The sequence below is a fragment of the Rhinoraja longicauda genome, chromosome 28 (genome assembly GCF_053455715.1).
Source record: "Rhinoraja longicauda isolate Sanriku21f chromosome 28, sRhiLon1.1, whole genome shotgun sequence".
NCBI classification, from domain to species: Eukaryota; Metazoa; Chordata; class Chondrichthyes; order Rajiformes; family Arhynchobatidae; genus Rhinoraja; species Rhinoraja longicauda.
This window is the reverse complement of record NC_135980.1, coordinates 16,908,703-16,929,194: the sequence shown is the minus strand read 5'-3', so window position 1 is coordinate 16,929,194 and position 20,492 is coordinate 16,908,703. Positions and strand designations below refer to the sequence as shown.

Below are 20,492 nucleotides of genomic sequence, written 5' to 3'. Positions count from 1 at the left end.
TTCATCAGTCAGGGCATAAGAGTATAAAAATTTGGACATCATGTTAGAACTGTACAAGACATTGATGAATGGATGAATTGATTAATGAATCTTTGTTGTCACATGTTGCAGTGAGATTATTCATTTTCAATACCCAAATTTACAAAGTTGCACAAGTATTTCACTTTGTCCCCAATGGTCTCCCTTTGTTCTCTCGTGCTAAATGCAAGCAAATGGCTTTTGCTCAGGAAGGCACCTTGATCAGTGTGGATGAGTTGAGCTAAAGGTTAAAGGGCCTGATTCCATGCTCTATGACTCCAAACAAGTCGTAGTGCAGCTGACTCATAGCATCAGCACCCAAGTATCACCCCCCCCCCCCCCCTACCAACCCATCCAGCATGTCGATTTATTCACAAAATGCTGGAGTAACTCAGCAGGTCAGGCAGCATCTCGGGAGATGCTGCCTGACCTGCTGAGTTATTCCAGCATTTTGTGAATAAATCAATTTGTACCAGCATCTACAGTTATTTTCTTATACCATCCAGCATGTCTGTGGGAAGTTTGCATGCTTTCGCTGTGACTGCATGGGCTTCCTCCAGGTGTTCCAGTCTGCTGCAAAAGACATGTTGGTAGGTTAATTATCACTTACAAATTACCCGCAGTGTAGCTAGGTGACAGGAGACTTGGGGGAGTTGATGTGAAAGAAAGAGAGAGAGATATGTAGAGGAAGGGATTGATGACTTTGCTCTATGAGCTGGAAAAGCCTAAATGGGCCAATGAGCCACCCCCCGTGTCGTGAGAATTATCAGTTCAGAGTTTCTCTGAAAATATTTTTCTTAGTCATGATGTAACTGTGGACTAGAAATCTTTTTCCTGACCAAGAAAAATTGTTTAATGATAGTGTGTGACCCTTTGACAAACATCTGGACACGTTCTGCACCAGCAATGCCGGACTCTCACCGAGATAAAGGATGGGCACAGAGCGAGGCTGGCTGACCTTGACCGACTCCCATCTCAAGTGATCCGTCCGAGAGCTGCAGGCGGGAGATAAGCCGCCTGGGTGGCCCCGAGACATGAGATTCAAAGCTGGGTTCAGGAAAGGGAGGTGGAGCGAGGAAAGGGGGTGCGGAGGGAGAGTTCAGGGGGGAGAGTTCAGAGGGAAGAGTCAGGGGAAAGAGTCAGAAGAGAGAGTCAGGTGGGTACCTGACAGCAATGGAGACCAGGCAGGCAGGGCTAGGAGGAATCTGAAATTGAGACGTAGTGTTTTACAGCACAGAAACAGGCCCTTTGACCCAACTTGTCCATGATGACTGACCAAGTTATCGACCTGAGCTAGTCCCATTTGCTGTATTTGGACCATATCTTTTTCAACCTTTCATATCCAGTAGCTCACCAAAGATCTCTTACATGTAATTTTACCGCTGAAGTGTAATTAACCAGAAAATATTGATACACTCAGGCTCTGTAGAGAGAGACAATGAAAGTCAGGCAGCCTCTGTGGAGGGAGTTTTCATGAAGGCTCTTTAACCTGAGATATTGTTTCTCTCCGCAGAGGCTGCTGGCCTGCTGAGCATTTTCTGTTCATATTATCAACTATTGAAGTGGTTTTAAATGTTTAAAAAATGTTAATGCAATACTTTAAAAGTAAAAATAATGTTAAAAACAACTTACAGTAAAAGTAATCATCAGATCAGGGCCTTCCCTTCAGGTGGACTGGACTCTGATCCCTTGCAAACTGTGGCCATGCGGGCTCGCAGAGATGGGTTCCCAGTGTAATGTGGGGGAGTCCCAATACATCTGGGTTCTGCCTCAAGCCAGAGCCCCACCTCCCTCTCTTCTTGTCCCAGACTGGAGCATTGCTGCCCAGCTCCCATTTCCTGGGCTCTGATGACACCTGGTGGACAAGCTCTGCTTTCCCAATGAAAGGTGGAATTTGAATGAATTCCCCAGTCATAGTCATACTGCGTGGAAACATGCCCTTCGAACCAACTAGTCCCACATGCCTGGATAAAGCTCATATCCCTCTAAACCTTTCCTATCCATGTACCTGTCTAATGGCTTTTCAATGCTGTTATAGACAATAGTCGTCGTGGGAATACCATTAGTCCTTTCTCCAGAGGTAGAATTAACAGTCAATGGTGCAGCTTCACTGACAGACAGCCTGGTATGACCAAATACAAGTACAAAGAAAGTTGTAAAAATGTTTTTTTCCAATGGTTTCCTTTACATGTTATTTTGTTATGTATTAATGATTTGGACAAATGTAAGATCCATGATTCAGAAGTTTACTGATGATATCAATATTTCTGGGAGGTTTGTAGCAAGGAAGAACGATGTAAACTGGAGGCTCCATCGTAGCTGCTGAGACTTCACCGCCGCCGAGGCTCCATCACTGCCCCCGAGGCTCCATTGGCCCATGAAGGTTTTGCCACCGGCTTCTCTGGCAAAGCCTTCCTGGGCCAATGGAGCCCCGGGGGCAGTGATTAAGCCTTGGCGGCAGTGGAGCCTCAGCAGCGGCCTCCCGGTAGGCGTCTGTCGCCGCGGCTTCCTAGGAGGCCTGTGGGGGCAAGTCACGCCTACTGGGAGCTGTTCTTCGGTGGGAGGGGATAGTTCATGAGGGGAATAAATAGGTTGAATGCAATGTTTTCGCCCAGGGTAAGGGAATCAAAAATGAAAGGACATAAGTTTAAACTGAGAGGGGTAAAGATTTAACAGGAACCTGAGGGGCATCTTTTTCACAGTGGTGGGTATATGGAACAAGCAGACAGAGGCTGGTACAATGACAGCATTTAAAGATACTTGGACAGGTACATGTATAGAAAAGGTTTAGAGGGATCAGGACCAAATGTGGGAAAATGGGACTGGCTTAGATGGGGCATTTGGTTAGCATGAACACATTGAGTCTAAGGGCCTGTTTCCGTGCTGTATGACTCTATGACCCCACGTATGAGGAGATTTCGGACTCCACATAACCAAAAATATAACAACACAGCAATATGCCCGTTGAAAATCTGAATACATTGCATTTACCCATTTCCGGTTATCCAGCTTGTTAATGTTATCTGGCTTGTTAGTGTTCTAGAACATTATCAGTGTTCTATGATATATCTGATCAAGCTCCAGAGATTTATCTACCATCATACATTTTTTAGATGTCCAGCACCTCCATTGTAATTCGACCATCCTCAAGACATTGCCATTAACTTTCCTAAGTTCATGTCAGTCTACATGGTAAAAGCAGAGGAAAAATATTAATTGAGAGTCTCGCCATTTCCTGTGGCTCCACATGCAGATATCCACTTTAGTCTTTGAAGGATTCAAAATACACTAAGACCCTTTTCTCTTGTTAGTCATTCTTTGTCCCTTAATATACTGTATTTTAAAATCTCTTTGGATTCTCCTTAATCTTCTCTGCAAAGCTCCCACATGTCCCCTTTTTGTCCTCTTGATTTCTTTCTTAAGTATAGTCCTGCATTCCCAAAACACCTTTAGGGATTGACTTAATGCCAGCTGTCTGCACCTGACCCATGCCTCCTTTTTTCTGACCAGACCCTCAATATCTCGACATTTCCAGGTTCCCTAACAAAACCAGCATTGCCCTTCATTCTAATAGGCACGTGCAGATCTTGATTATCTCACTTTTAAAATCCTCCCAGCTGCCAGATATCCCCTTTCCCATAAATAACCCAACTCTATTCAACTTATGTAAGCTAATGCCGTCAGAATTTGTCATGGCCCAATTTAGAACGTTAACACATGGACCGATTTTGTTCTTTTCCATGACTATTTAAAAACAAATTGAACAATGTGACTGGTTCCAAAGTGCTCCCCCAGTAATACCTTAGTCATTTGCCCTGCCCTATTTCCTAGGACTAGGTCAAGCTTTGTCCTCTCCCTGAGGAAACATTTTTGTGGAACACACTTGACCTTTAGCATTGACCACCTTCTAAACCTTTAGCATTATGGCAGTGTAATTGGGACCATCTAATAATCTATCGGGGCCCATTCAGAATCTTAAGATGTTGACCTACGGCACGGTAGCGCAGCGGTAGAGTTGCTGCTTTACAGCGAATGCAGCGCCGGAGACTCAGGTTCGATCCTGACTACGGGTGCTGCACTGTAAGGAGTTTGTACGTTCTCCCCGTGACCTGCGTGGGTTTTCTCCGAGATCTTCGGTTTCCTCCCACACTCCAAAGACGTACAGGTATGTAGGTTAATTGGCTAGGTAAAGGTAAAAATTGTCCCTAGTGGGTGAAGGATAGTGTTAATGTGCGGGGATCGCTGGGCGGCACGGACTTGGTGGGCCGAAAAGGCCTGTTTCCGGCTGTATATATATGATATGATATGATATGATATGATATGTTAGATCATGTTCTATGCATCCACTCTGTTTGTAGCCACCTCTTTTAAACACTAGGATGTCGGCCATCAAGCTCAAATGATTTTTCATGTTTGGTCTCATTAATTTAACTCATGCACCTCATATTTCGCTTGGGCAGCTTACAGCCCAGCGGTATGAACATTGACTTCTCTAACTTTAGATTGTTCCTCTGTTCCTCTGTCCCTCCTTTCCCCGTCCCCTTCCCAGTTCTCCCACTGTCTTCCTGTCTCCACCTATATCCTTTCTTTGTCCCGCCCTCCCCCCCCCCCCCCCCGACATCAATCTGAAGAAGGGTCTCGACCCAAAAACGTCACCGATTCCTTCTCTCCAGAGATGCTGCCTGTCCCGCTGAGTTACTCCGGCATTTTGTGATTCCTTCGATTTGTACCAGCATCCGCAATTATTTTCCTACACAGTTCATTAAATATGATCAATTGGCCTGATACAGACAGAGTGGATCTCTAATGCAAATATTCAGTTTTGTTTTCTGTTTTCTGTTTTCTACTGCACAACCGCCAACAGCTGGGCTATCATTAACATCCACAGTTTAAAGATCACGAAGCGGCAACTCTTCAAGAAATAGTTATAAATGTCAACTGATCCAAGAAGTTGAACCAAAATAATTGTTTGCAAACATTTTATATACGATTATACAGAGAGTTGTGTTGTGAACACTGCCCAGTCTAGTGCACAGAATCTGCATACTAAAATGGCGCTGAAATTTACCTATGACCTACTACGGTTTTTGGGGTCGAGTGGTCTATCTTGCTCCTCTAGTACCGTTGATTTTGCTCCTCTAGTACCTTTGATAGTACCCGCCTTCCCGCCCGCTGGTGGCGGAGAGGTCTAGTGTCTGCGCGCGCACACGGACTGGCCTCCCGCGCTTGCGGCGTCCACGCACGCGCAGCAGGCGGCCCCGGTTTTTCCCTGCAGTAGCCGGCGCCATTTTGTAGCCTTGTCGTGGAGCGGCGGTTTGCAGTGATGGCGGCAGAAAGCGTGGCGGTTGGTGAGGCGGTCGACGAGTTACGCAGGATTACCGAGCTCAGGGTGGTGGACTTGAAAGCGCAACTGAAGAAGAGAAATCTTGATACCAGCGGGAACAAGAGCGTGCTGGTGGAGCGGCTCCGCAAGGTGAGGGGTCGAGGCGGGTGCCAACGGCGAGGCCCTGTCCCCGTTGTCTCCCGGCTCCGGAGAAGCGGTCAGCAAACATGGCTGGCAATCGGCCCCGTGGTTGAGGCCGCAGTGCCTGTACACTTCGAGGCCCACTCGCTGTTTATTTCTACCATTTCCCTGGCGTTCATCTTAATATAAATTTTCTTTAACTGAGTTTCGGTGTTAATTCCCATTTATTTCCTTCACGTAAAAATCAATGTCTCTTTTCAAGATCGCAGGAATTTTTCACTGACTGTGGGACCTCTCTTAACACCCAACCTTCGCTCGAAACGTCTTCTGCTAAAATGCACCACTTAATTATCTTGTCACGGTTGCCCCAATAACTTTCATCTTGTAACTCAATACCCCGAATCAATTTCCTGCATGAATCCTGACAAAAGGTTATTGTTGGTGTGGTTATCGCACATGTTTTGTAAGCCTGCTGCAATACGAAAAAAAATCTAAATACAATCTTGAGAAATCAACACTAGAAAAGGCCGAGGTAAATTCAGAATCTTCCATTCATCGAAGCCACTTTTTTTTCGCTTACACAAGATGTGCGTCTAATAGTAAAATAAAGGATTCGAAATGTGGATACTAGAAATTATTAAACGAATTTGAATTTAATGTTTTAAAAAACTTGTATGTAAAGAAAATCGAACTTTTATACGGTAAATACTGTAATTTGTGTTGCTACTTGACATTCATTTTTCTGTACAAAGAGTTACTCGTGGGCTAATTTTTAAGTTTTTACCTAAAACTGGTATCACTACAAATTTGATGGTGGTTTCGAAGGCAAGTGGAGAGACTAAGAATTTGTAATGAAAAGATTATGTAGGGAAATGAATTAGAAGAAAAATCACAATGTAGAAGTAAAAGCCAAAGAAAGACACTCTCAGCAATGGAGGGGGTTGTATGCCAGATTGGCACAATTTTAAGTTGTAATTTGAATTTTGAAGTTGCACAATCAATCACCCCTGTCTCAGAATCTGTCCTATAGCACAGCAGCAAATTAAACCCCAAAAAACCACGAGCCATATGGAGGGTAATGATGTTGGAGGTGCTGTCTTTTCAATGAGATGTTAAATCACAACCTTAATAAAAACAAGGTACATCTTGCTGTATACAATTAAGTTGACTCAATTTTTATATTATCACTGGGACCAGACTGTTTTATGCTATTCCATTGGCTAGATGTTGAGAGAGTAAAATAAGTTAATTTTCATGCTACTAAAGTTTTACTTTGTTTGAATTTATTGCTAGCCTTTGATTCTAAGATATGTAGCTTTTAACGTCCATTTATATATTTCCTTTTTTTAAGCATGAAGCAATCCATTTTTTCTCCTGTAATATTTGTACTGTCTTATAGGTGATTGTGGAGGAAGGTGGGAATCCAGATGAAATTCCAATTGCAGCAGACACTCCAGGAAGAAAAATACCAAAGCGAACAGGGAAAGGTAATGGACATTAATAACAACTGTAGAATAAACAACATTGTTCTGATCACTTTACTGACTAAGGAATCCAATGGTAGCTTTGATTTTTCTGTACTCTAGGTTTAAAACAGCATTCACGTAACATATTATTAATATTGCCCTGATACCGCATAAGCATGCAAACAAGACCAATGCTGTGTACTACTTAGAAAAATTGAAATCTTGACAATTCTTTACACTCTGATATAGGTCGGAGGACAGAGGATGATGGAACAGATGATGGACTGGAGGAGGATTCTGGAGATGGGCAGGTTGGTGACAGCTGTTTTAGGATTGTTTGATGCAATTGATATTCAAAGATTAAAATATTAGCAGTGACGTTTTTTTTGGTAAAAAGAGTTAGCAACCTACATTTCAGGCTGCTAATGTTGTATTTCTAATTGTGAACATTAACACCTTTACTATGTTTTTTAAACTATATTCTCCAAACTAAGAGTCCAGTAAAATGAGTTTATCTATTTGCATGCTTGAGACAACTAAACTGTTTGTCATAATATTCATTTTATTTATTCTTAATTGTATGCTCTAGCAACTTTGGAACAACTGATGTGGTTGATGAATGCTAGTTACGTGTTCCAGAAAAAAAACCATAATTGTGTTCCATTGTTTCCAAAAAAGCTAAATGTTGTCTGTTATGTTTTTTGTTACTCTTAAGAGAAGTAACAGCTGGATTCTTACTTCAGCACTTTTCATCCTGTCAGTTGTGCTGTGATATTTTGCAAAATGCTTTTCAATTCAGTAAAATTTGTGTCTAAATGGTAATTAATCACATACCTTTTAGACAACAGACAATAGGTGCAGGAGTAGGCCCTTCGAGTCAGCACCGCCATTCAATGCGATCATGGCTGATCACTCTCAATCAGTACCCCGTTCCTGCCTTCTCCCCATACCCCCTCACTCCGCTATCCTTAAGAGCTCTATCCAGCTCTCTCTTGAAAGCATCCAACGAACTGGCCTCCACTGCCTTCTGAGGCAGAGAATTCAGAACACAAATAAGTTGTTTTGGTATGTAGAGAACAGGAGGAGAACTAACTTTATAAACAGTACTTGCCTATGATTATTGTTGGTTTACTAAATAATGTAATTTCCAGCAAGCTCCAGCAGAAAATAGTATTTGTCAGGTAGAATTTTGGGGCATACAGTATCTGTCCTTCCTCTGTTACTCTTACTTCCTCTGGTGCTATTTTCACTCTTGCCTGATCTTTGCACATATGACACAATGTCTCAAATATTTATTTACTTTTTATGAAGCTTTGCCTTGCCTTTGACCTGCACTATATTATTTCATAATTTCTCTTTTCTTATTTTCAGTTAGTTTGACTTGGCCCAATGTAATTTTACCTGCTGAATATGTAAAATGTATTGAACTACGCCACTGGTGGATTTTATATCGCATTGTTTTAAGGTTTTTGAATTTATTGCATTAGGAGTCTAAGTTGTTTGCTTTGTAACCAATAAATATCCAAGCGGAATTCTATCACTGAACATCTGCGGAGGTATCTGGTGGCACTTTCACCCTTGTTGACTTTTCCATGTGTTCACCGTATAGATGCATATTTATTCTAGGAAACTACAAAGTTGCATAAAAGATTAGAAAACATTTATTTTCTGCTCTTCGCCTTGAAATGACCTATTTTACTGAAAGTATTTTCTCTATTAGATACACCACTGTAAATTTTACAGCATGTAATTATTTAATGTTCTCCCTCCAGAAGAGTTCTCTGATTTTCTTGCATTGAGCCCTAATTACTCTAGTTTTTTTAAAATTCCCTCTGTCTTTCGAGATAACCATAATAATTTGCCTTCTGAATGTTTGTGCTGCCTAGAAGCATACTGAGAGTGAATGTAATTTTTTTTGTTGCATTTCCTTCTGTACTAATTGTACAGACCGTGGTACTATTGCCACTACCTATGCAAATTTGCCATTCTGGCTGCTTGATAACACAGTCACCAAATATTTATAGAAATAATGGGGAACTAATACCGATCTCACAGAATAGTCCTGCAGCTCAACTTTCCCACACGGGCCAGCATGTCCTATCTATACTAGTCCTACCTACCTGCGTTTGGCCCATTCCCTTTCACCCTGTCCATTCCATGTACCTGTCTAAATGTTTCTTAAATATTGCAATAATATCTGGCTGCTCGTTCCATACACTTGCCACCCTTTGCGTGAAAAAGTTACTCCTCAGATTCCGATTAAATCTCCCCCTTTACCGTAAACCTATGTCCTCTGGTTGTCTATTCCCCATCTCTGCGCAAGAGACTCTGTATGTCTACCCCATCTACTCCTCATGATTTTACACACCTAGAATATCACCCTTCATCCTCCTGCACTACAAGGAATAGAGTCATAGCCTGCTCAACCTCTCCCTACAGCTCAAGCCCTTTTGTCCTGGCAACATCCTCGTAAATCATCTCTGCACCCATTCCAGCTTGAAAGTCTGGAGAGTCTTAAAGTTTTTCTTTTGCTATTTTGTAGCCCATGCTGTACATCAATTTCCTGTTTGTCCACATTGATCTAATCATGAAATATCGATACTTTTAAAAACTAGGCATTTCAAACCATGCTAAAGTAGCAAAGGGACTCAAACAGATTACAAAGCAGATTGAGGGGAAAGAGTAAGAAAGTTCTTTAAATATTTTGGCTTTGTTGCCATAATTATGCCTCTCACTCGATAGCGAGTGACACATTTCTATTGCAGCTGTAGATCAATGACTCCCTTAAAATTTAACAAGTTATATGGCTATTGCATTTTTATTTGAAGCATTTGACTGAAATGTGCAATGCAGGTGTTCAATGAAAACCATTAGTGTAGGAAGGCGAATGGTAGTGTGGTCAGTTGTTGGATGAAGGAAAAATAGGAGACCAAATGTTACCAGTGGAGGTAAGGTGGAAAGTCAAATTGCAAACGTAATTGGAAAAGGAAACACTGGTACAATAAAACCAGCAAAAATATCTAACAGGAGTTCTGGAAATGGGGAGGACCACTCTCTACTGTGGATCCAGTTAGCCTCTTCAACAGTTTTGTATGTAATGAATCTCATGGAAAATCAGCTGCAGCTGAGAAAACTAGTGCAATTTTGGCTTGAGGAACAGATTTAGGAGGTCTGTAGTGCTGTTTTTAAAAAAAGGCAGCATTACATTGTGAGTACTGGCCAACTGCAGTGATGTTGAAGCCTTGAAGAAAGCAATATCCTATTATATTGAATTAAATATATTTTATTATTAAATTAAATTATTTTACATACAAGGAATTTGCCCTGGTGATTTGCTCGCAAGAATAACAACACGATATACAGTAGACAATTAAAAATAAAACATTATAATTTAAACATATGAAGAATAAAATAAAATACCAGAGCAAAAGGAGGCTACAGACTTTTGGCTGTTGAGTATTGCTCGTGGAAAAAGTTGTTTTTATGTCTGGCTGTGGTGGCTTTGACAGTCCGGAGTCGCCTTCCAGAGGGAAGTACTTCAGAGTTTGTGGCCAGGGTGAGGGGTCAGAGATGATCTTACTCGCTCGCTTCTTGGCCTTTGCAGTGTACAGTTCATCAATGGGTGGAATGTTGCAGCCAACAACCTTCTCGGCTGATCGAACAATGCAGCCTCCAGATGTCACGCTTGGTGGCTGAGCCAAACCAGACCATGATGGGGAAGGTGAGGACAGACTAGGATTGCAGTAAAAAACTGGACCATCATTGCCTGTGGCAGATTGTGTTTTCTCAGCTGCCGAAGGAAGCATCCTCTGTTGGGCCCTTTTGACTGTGGAGTTGATGGTGCCCTCCCATTTTAGGACCCTGGAGATGATGGTTCCAAGGAACTTCAATGACTCCACAGATGTGACTGTGGTGTTGTTGATGGTAAGTGGGGGGGGGGGGGGGGTTAGGGAAGGGGAGCTCTCCCAAAGTCTACAATCAATTCCACTGTCATAAGAGCATTGAGCTCCAGGTTGTTGTAATGGCACCAGGGTGTCAGCTGTGTCACTTCCTGTCTGTAGGCAGATTCCTCCCCATCCTGGATCAGTCCTATCAGGGTTGTCTCATCCGCAAACTTGAGAAGCTGGACAGAGGTGTCTGTGGAGGTGAGGTCGTTGGTGTAAAGGAGAGGGGAGAGTAAGCAGTCTTGTGGAGATCCTATGCTGAGGGTCAGCGGGTCGGAGATGTACTTTCCCAGCCTCACATGCTGCTTCCTATGTGTCAGGAAGTTGGTTATCCACTGACAGGGGTTCAGGCACAATCAACTGGGAGAGTTTGGAGTGTAGTAGCTCTGGCACAATGGTGTTGAATGCAGAGCTAAAATCCACAAACAAAACCCTTGCATAGGTCCCCTGGCAGCGTGGGTGCTGGAGGATGAAGTGCAGGCCTAGGTTGACTGTGTCATCCACTGATCTATTGGCCTGGTATGCAAACTGCAGGGGGTCCAGCAGTTTGTGATATTTTTCAGGTGGGCCAGTACAAGGGTTTTCATGATTATAGAGGTCAGTGCGACAGGCCTGTATTTATTAACGCCTGTATTTATTAAGACCAGTAATCCATGGCTTTTTGGGTACAGGAACAACAGTGGAGACTTTGAAGCAGGCAGGGACAGTGACAGTGCAAAACAAATTTTCTGTAAAGATTCAGCATGTGTAGAAAGGGAAATAGAATTAAAGGTAGACACAAAATGCTGGAGTAAGTCAGCGGGACAGGCAGCATCTCTGGAGAGAAGGAATGGGTGATGTTTCGGATCGAGACCCTTCAGGTACTTCAGGGAAATGGAATTAGTCAGGTTATAGAGCCAATTCTGGCAAAGGATCTTTAACTTGGTGTTAACTCTGGCTTTTTCCCACCTTTGTTACCTGACCTGTTAAGAGTTTCCAGCATTTTTGCTTTTATTTCAAATCTCTAGCATCTTCTGTTCTCGTTTTTACATTTCTACATTGTTTCTACATTTCCAATGTATTTAGAAAGTCGGGTATTAACTAAAGAAAGACAGATTTTGTGACCAGCAGAAGCAATGGTGCATGCAATAGTAAAATAAGGCACAGCTTTGAAACTGCAGGAACCCAGCATGACTTTAAAAGTTGTTATCCTATTACCATTTTCTCAGTCATGAAACCCATGAACTAGAATGTTTGGGATTTAAGCAGCAATTCTCTTGGTATTGAGTTGCCATTTTCAATTACATTTTAGATTGTCCAGTTAGATGTAAAGCATCCTGGGGCAGAGATTGCTAATCTGTGCCTGGAAACATTTATTCCCCCATCCAACACCAAAACATTAACCAGTCACTATTGTTTTCAGGAAGCTAGTTTTTTTTGTTTCCAATTGACTGATGTATATGTGCTGTACTGGAAAAATAATCGACCTTGTTTCTCTCTTTGACAACTTTTACGAATCTCCAAAAGAGCTGGTTTATTGGAGATGGAAATGGACAACTTTGTGACAGTATCAAATGAAAGATTAAATTAAGCTTTAAATGTTCTCATCAGACCTCAACAATTGAATGTAAACTTAGGTGGTGAACAGATTTAAGGAGAGTCCAGAAGACTTGATAATGTTGATGATACTTTAATTACACCTTTGGTCTTTGATAATACATTTTTTATTGTTAATTTTTGCATTTATATTGTAAGTACTCATGTCCACTTAATTTGGGTTTTATTTCTAAACGTGCAAGCAACCGTACACCAATTGAATAGAAAAATTACAACATCAAGTGTTAGAACTACCAAGGGCAAATTAGACTGGATAAATTTAATACCAAACCTTGAACAAAGAGGAGAAAGAAAACTGGATTTTGGGAAAGGACAAAGTTAAACAAAAAACACATTTTCAATCTAGTCACAGTCAAACTTGTAAGAATAAGACTGAATATTTAATTTGCAATGCCAGAGAAATTGTTGAGCAACAAGACGCTAAATTATGTCAATATAAATAAACTTAACCATTCGTCTTAATTTTGTGGGGAGTTTAGTTTGTACCTTCCACGCGATAGCAATGATGCCAATGGAAGTAGGCATCCTGTGTCTTAAATATGTTTGTGACTTTAAACCCTTAACACAATCTATTTGCCTGTGGCCTTTGCTAGCAGTTGCTGCTAACTTCAGTTGCTGGATGCCATTTGTTATGGTTGGAATCATGCAATCCTGATTCAAACTTCATTTATTAGCACTGATAACATGTTTGAGATCTGGGAGTAGGAACTGGTATTGCACGGCAGATGGGTTTTTAAAAGCAACAGCATATTCACTTCTAAAGGGTCTGCTAGGAAGTACAGCTGTGTTTATCTAAATTGCTATGCTGTAACTTCTCATGTGTCTCCTACACTTGGATTCTGAAGATGCATCAAGAAAATATATGTAACGCAAGTTGTCTTTGTGCCCTGATAAAACATAATTGACATGGCACTTCATAATTTCAATGGGTTGTCTTGATCGACTTAAACCAACCCACTTCTATAATCTAATATTGGTTCTCACAGAAATGTTAGTTCATTTGTTCAGTTTGCAGTCATTTAAATTGAAAAGTCATAATGACATTTAAGTTATTTTGAGATAGTTTGGAAGTTATGAGATTTTTGACATGCATAATTTGGCACTGCATCCATCATAAGGCTGTGTGAGTCCTGTACAGTGTTTCCTGGCCTATTTTTAAACACACTAAAGTAATATGCATATTTCATTTCAGGAGGATATAGAAGCCAGTGTTGACCAATTACAGGACATTTCAGCATTGGATGTTAATTTTGGGAATGAAACTGACATCGAAGGTGCAATGGCAGGGTGTGTTGATGAAAATGAGATTGAACAGATCACAGCATCTTTAACCAAGAATATTGAACACGTAGGACTACCCGTAGAGATTACTATGCAGCTACCTTTGGAGATGGGTGCAGAAGAACCTCTGGAGTCAGCTCTAATTCTAAGCACAGAAGTATGAAGAATTTAAATTAACTTACTTTTAATGAATGTGTATTTGCATTCAATTGTGGTTGGACAGAATCCATTGTAAATGGGAGGAAAGCTGAATTTGGAATTTGGCTTATTCTGGAAGGGTCTGGATGGATCAGTGTTCAAATCTCCCCTTTGTATATGCTACATCTGCAATTTCATGGAATTATTTATTTCAAGTAGATCAACCACAAAAGGGCAGCCATATTCTGGATTTTACAAATAAAGGCGTAAAGCAATCAAATATTTATCCAAAATACTGGCGAGGCTATAGTTGATACCATATTCATGCTTTGGCACCCAATTATAGATGAAATTAAAATGGAGAAAATGTATTTTTTAGGATCACCGGGATAATTCTATGTGAATAAAATCTGTTATGAGGAAAAACATAAGTTATATGAGCTATATCCACTGAAATATCAAAGGCTGAAAGAACACTCCCAAATATCTTTTAAAAGTACCAAGTAATTTTAATAAAGCCAATATTAAGGATTGATTTTTAAAATCTTTAGTAAGAGGTGCACGTTGATAGAATTTGGCAAATCTTAAGTGGGCAAATTGAAATATTGAGCAAATTAGATGCATTCGTATGGGAAGAGTGACTTAGGCTATCCAGGCCAGCTGGCTGAATTTGTGCAATTTAATTTTCATCTGTTCAATTTTAAATTATTTTTCTGCTGAGCATGGGATCTGCAGCATGAATTTAACAACGAGGACAATCATGGCTACATGGAATGGTGTGGGAAAAGGGAACTTTCAATGGAGGTGGTACTGTTTTAAGATTGGGATTAAACTAATAGAGTGGCAGATGAATATGCACTGAATGGCCTGGATTTTGCATTCAAGTAGTGAAAAATTGAAAATTGGCAATCTTTAAGAAAGCTGCCAAGAAAAGGTCTCCACCTCCAGAGCCGGCTTCACTTTATCTGCATTTGTTGTTGTCAAGTGCCTGTTATATGAGATACCTAGTCAGGCAATAGTGATTTCATCAAGCAGGCTGAATAATTGAAGGAATTTTGAGTCCGTGAACCAGGAAATAGAAAGCAAAATTTTTAACTAACATTTTAAACATTAGAGTATGAATGAAGTTTAGAGCCTTTGCTTGAAAATAATCAGACTTTAAAAAAAAAATGAAATCCTCTATTTTGAAATATTTAAGAGGAATTTGGAATACTCAAAATTAGTTGAGGGCCAACAGTGTTTGGGGTTGGTCTACTATTTTAAAACTCGCTATCATCTTGTGCAATGATGCACAACCTTTGGGATGGGACAGTGGTCGAATAATTTATACTATTAAGTTCTTGTGAGTTCATTTGATTTTTCAAAATTATGCAGGAAAAGGATGCAAAGCACCACAGCCTATGGGGAGCAGGGAATTGCTGACTGTAACTTCTGGATTTTTATTTTTGATTGTGCATGTGCACAATCCAGAAGGTATTATTAATTTCAAAGTAATAGCATTGAATGATGACACTTGCATCATCTTGCAACTGCAAAATCTGGGCCATTAACTCCATTTATAACTGAACTGGATAATGCCAGTAATCATGCCGTTACTAGGTATCAGAAATAAATGTTCTTCAACCCAGCATATTGACCCTAGATTTGAGTAATCAGCTAGAATTTTTTGTTTGTGAATTGCAGTTTCTGACAACGGGGAAATGTCTTGACCTGGAGGATAATTTGTGTAACAAATTGTTCTTCTTGTCGGAAATTCATCTTAATCTTTAACCGTCTAACACAAAAGTATACAGATGACAGTTTGGAAAGACACTGACTGATTTTTAGCTAATTCTGCAGCTGCAGGGTCACTTTGCTATTGGATTTGAAACATGGCATTTTTACTGCAAATCAATTCAATTTGAATTATTCCTTGCCCGATGGACTAATGTTTTTTTAATAATATTTCAGATTGTGGATGACTCAAAAGAGATGATGGACTCGGACATGCCTTGCACTGCAGAGGAGGAATCCATGTCAAATAAAGAAGTAGGATGCAAGTTTGAGATTGTTATTTTTGTTCTAGATTGTCAGTTTTTTGCAGTAATTGGCTGTGAAATGGAAACTGCCAATTCATTGTGTGGTAATGTTAATGCGACTGATAGATATTAAAGATCGCATGTATGATAAATTAGTAAAACAAATCATCAAATTTAGAATTATTTTACTACATAATTTGGATCATTGCAGATAGTTAAACTTGTATGTTATAAAAATTATGGAATAATTATGGAACATTTGATTGGCTTGCTATCCGTAGATAATTGCTTTGCTAAATTAAATAAAAATGAAAACTTGTAACTTTTGAGACAAATGATCTTAAGAGCATGATATTCAGGAAATAACTGGATGTTGATGCCTTGTGACTGCATATTACCTTTCAAGCTAGCAATCTACAGGTCAAAATATATTCAAAATCTCAGCAAGAACTAGAATGGTTAATTGAAGCCAGAGGAACATGTAATGAGACCTGGAAAAAATAGTTGAATTATAAGTTAGAATATTGGGGCAGATTGGAATGGAGGATACATTTTATGGTACAGAGGGACCATTTATTTTTATACTTTGTGGATTCCCTATATATATATATATATTGTGCATATTTATGATAACAGAACTGTAATGCTTTTTCGAGACAACATAAGTACATCCTACATTTGCATTATGCTGTGAAACAGTGAACTTTTTAAACCTGAAGTAAACGAAGCAGCATTTTAACAACTGGTGTACTGGCAGTCCCCGGGGTAACAATTGGGTTCTTTTTTAACACGCAATTCTTTCCCCGCAACCAAAAATGGAAAATGCACAAAAATCTCTGTTAACCATATTTCCACAGTGTTGCAATGAATGGGATCAACAGCTCTGAAAGATGATAAGAAAGAAAAATTACAAAAAGTGGAGAGAGAAAGGAAACTAGTGCTGCTCTTTGGAAGAGTACGTGTATATACATGCATAGGACTTTTGAATTATATATTACGGGAGCTCATTTGTATGAAGGGGAGTCCATTAAAAAGGTGTTTGTAACCGGGGAACAGTCTGTAATCACAGAGAGCAGTAATATCAGCCATCAGATTACTGTGGTGGTCATTGTTTTTGTGCTAACACATCTCTGCTTTTAGATTGTTCACCTGCTTTCCAATTCATCTGTCAACCTGAAATTCTTAAACATGTTTTGGATGTATCAATAGAATAACATGCTTCTAAGTTGTATTTTGTCATTCAAAACATTTAATGCTAACATTTTGTATGTGTTAAATGGTCAATGGGCTGTAATTCTGTATTTTCTGGCATTAAGCATAATAGCATTAAGATTTGTTGTTCTTTATTTTTAGGATACTGAAGATATTCCTGAAGAAACAGGTATTAGAGACCATCCTTTCATCCATGTTTCCCAGTATAGCTTTATTTTTTCTCATTTTTTAAGAAAGACGATCTCATGCAAGTATTCTGGAATATAAAGCAATGGTTCAGAGCAGCACAGGTACAGGGAGAATGGAAAACTTAGGCATATCCCAGATCTGTTACATTAATCCAACCTGCTGTGAAGTCTAGTGGCACAACTGACCTATACATAACCAATAGCTTTTTTGAAAGCTGGCAATATGTATTGTTGAATCTTATTTCAATTGATGTCTAATAAATTAAAAATTGTTTACTTTCATTGACGAAAAATTCACTATCTTGCAAAAGGTGTTAGTGAACCTTTGGCCACTGATCTATTCAATAAAACAATTTCAATTGAGACTTGTAGGTGCCTGATTTTAAATCTAATTTGTATTCTTCAAATTATACAGTGATTTGAAGCAAATGTAAAGATTTCATCAAGTTATAAAGCTATTGAGATAGTGATAAAATATGCTTTGATTGTAAATATGTTTATGGTTTTTCTTCAACAGATTTTAGTTTGGGAGTCTGTTTCAGGAATAGGAAGTATGTAAAGTTAGTTGTGCAATATGGACATCTCTAATTAAAACACAGTAACATTAACATGTTATTACTGTTAATCGTCTGAAATCTGATTGGATTTTTAAACTTTGATCTGGTGATGTGACTGAGTACACGAGTATTCTGCTCAAACCTCTAAATTCTAAAGGATGGGCAATGGAGTGGAAGTCTATAGAGTCAAAACTGAAGTTTTACTGATGTATAAGAAACTGATCAGTTTACGGTATTCGAATAACAGAAAATACAGACCTCAGTGAATTAAGGAAATGCTACAGGTTAAAGCAAATGGAAGAGCAATCGACCAAGAATGTTTAAGGACTTGATGAACTGTCCACCTGCTCAAGTACATTACATATGTTTTGCTGGACTCTTGCTTCAATTGGAAGAAATGAAGTTAATCAGAAGACTTAGAACTATGAAAAGGAAACATTTATTGAACCGTCTTCGAAGCTGTTTGAAAATATTTATTTCTGATCATCTTGAATTGCAAAGGAATTTCAGACCGGCTGTTTACTACTTGGAATTATATGGACATGTATTCACCTGAACTACGTCTGCTTATTTCCAAAGTTATCCATTTGCAGTATTGAAGAGTGACTGATCTGTGGCGTTATTGAAATATCTATTGGTAAATTAGTTAAGAATTGCAATTAATTCATTTTTTTAGGTAGTTGTGTGCTCCCTTAGTTTTCCAATCTCCCTGTGGTTCTAGTAAAAGCTAGGGGCAGTCCTGCCTAGTGAACACGGCAGGCATGTTAGCTCCGTGTATGTTCTTGCTTTATTTCAGTGGTAATTAAACCTTGTGCCATTCTATTCCCATTGATCCCGTAGAGAAGGAGAATGTAGCCGAGAGTTCGGGGGAAGCTTGTAGTTCAGTCCATATCGAGGAGGAGCCCTCTGAGACCCAGCAATCTACACAAGAAATGATCAACATAGAATCGTACCAGAAAGAAGAAGAAGATGACAACATCTCAGTTACTGTACAAGCAGAGGATGCGTTGACACTGGAACTTGACAATGACTTTTTGGATGCTCCCAAGAAAGAATCAAAACTATCAAGGACTGACTCCGAGAAACTCTCCAATCAAGTACCCAGCGACAATAAAATTGAAAATGAAAGGAGCACACTACCAGATATGGGCGAAATGGAAGGCGAGCAACAGAAAGAAGAGTTAGAAGGGGCAGGCATTGAGAGCGCAGAGAAAGAACAGCAGCCAGAAACTGAGGAAAGCAAAGATGAAACATTGAAAACAGAAGATGAAGGTGATTCTAATGAAGCAGCTAAGAAAGAAATCTCGATTATAGAGGGCAGTGATCAGAACAAGAGGTTTGTTGTTTCTCAGTTCTAGATCAGAAGCTTTCTTTTTTTCCGTTCATACTAAGATATCAGTAAACTTGTCTCATGAATTGGCCTGCACAATGGTGGTAATTTTGATCTATCTTGTTTTTGTTTAAAAGCTCTTAATTTTTTCCCCCCTTTACTGTTTGAGGCAACTTCCTATCACACTTTCTGCTCTCCAACCTGAAGAGGTTGATCATAAACCTGGAATATTTTGCATCTGGGGTCCTCTTCATCAACGGCACAAAAATGTAATGAGGCAATTTATGTACAGTTTCATTGCCAATTGAGATCCAAAATGTCATTGTCCCTACACCAAAATGTTTGGCTAATATGCATTTTCAAGTATAACATTATACATTGGTAGGTATTGGACAGTTTGCTTGACTTAACAAAAGTTCTGACTTAAAAAATGTACACTTCTGAAGTGGAATTTTGTTTCCCGGATCTAACAAATCTAATTTTATACTTTAGCTCTATCAAGGATGGAAAAGATATTAAAATTGTGGCAAAAGATGAGAAAGGTAGGCTATAGAATTGACAGACATTGTGTCCTATCTTGCTTTATAATACGTTTTTTGGCAATGAATTGTTCCAAGATTTAAGAAATGCAAATTCTTTCTCCCGCCTATTCATGTTTCCATCTTAATCTATTTCTAAACCACAGAAACACAAATGATTGTTTGCACAATGTTATTGAAAGAATATTAGTATTTATCAAGGGTTATTTTTTAATCCGAAAGAGGGATATGAAGTTAGGAATTTAAGAGATTTATTCTTAAGAATTAAATTGGTGTCGGTTTAGTGATGGGGTCAGATTTGAGACATCATCTGTTTTGAGGATGAAAGCACAAGAACGGGACATAACAAATGGTGATGGTCTAATGCAGATACAAAGCATTTGTTAGTTATGCGATAAATTGAGTGGTATTTTCACATACATGCAGACCCTGGGTTACAAAAGATTCCATTGAGGACTGTTCATAACCTGATTTTTTTGCAAATGAGGGATGAACAAAAATGGAGAGAGGATCAGAGAAACAGTGGGAGAGCAAACAGATGCAGGGAGAGCAAGCAGGGAGAGTGCTTGCTAGCTGGCGTCACTGTTATGGTGAACTTTTGAGGGTTTGCTCTGCGCTTCTGCCTCCACTCAGCTCAATCCATTCCCTGTTTGTCGCTGCTCATTCATATTTAAATCAAACTTTGCTGGAACTGGACTACTGATTGGAACAGTGATGAAGTTCCTTGATTTTGCATTATTT

The 20,492-nt window shown here is 39.6% G+C and overlaps 1 protein-coding gene across 6 annotated transcripts in view; it reads left to right on the top strand.

The window, feature by feature from the left end:
- The first annotated feature begins 5,266 nt into the window (after window positions 1–5,266).
- Window positions 5,267–20,492, top strand: part of safb (scaffold attachment factor B) — a 41,494-nt gene continuing 26,268 nt past the window's right edge. For 3 of the 6 annotated variants that reach the window (XR_013549100.1, XM_078424262.1, XM_078424264.1), the window contains exons 1-8: window positions 5,268–5,491; window positions 6,882–6,969; window positions 7,198–7,259; window positions 13,681–13,926; window positions 15,858–15,935; window positions 17,279–17,306; window positions 18,723–19,218; window positions 19,705–19,754. Coding sequence is in view for 5 of the 6 variants with exons in the window: in XM_078424262.1 (XP_078280388.1) it covers window positions 5,342–5,491; window positions 6,882–6,969; window positions 7,198–7,259; window positions 13,681–13,926; window positions 15,858–15,935; window positions 17,279–17,306; window positions 18,723–19,218; window positions 19,705–19,754 (1,198 nt within the window). In the remaining variant the exon portion in view is untranslated. Of the gene's footprint in view, window positions 5,492–6,881; window positions 6,970–7,197; window positions 7,260–13,680; window positions 13,927–15,857; window positions 15,936–17,278; window positions 17,307–18,722; window positions 19,219–19,704; window positions 19,755–20,492 lie in introns of all 6 variants that reach the window. The other 3 variants (XM_078424266.1, XM_078424263.1, XM_078424265.1) reach the window with 2 other exon arrangements.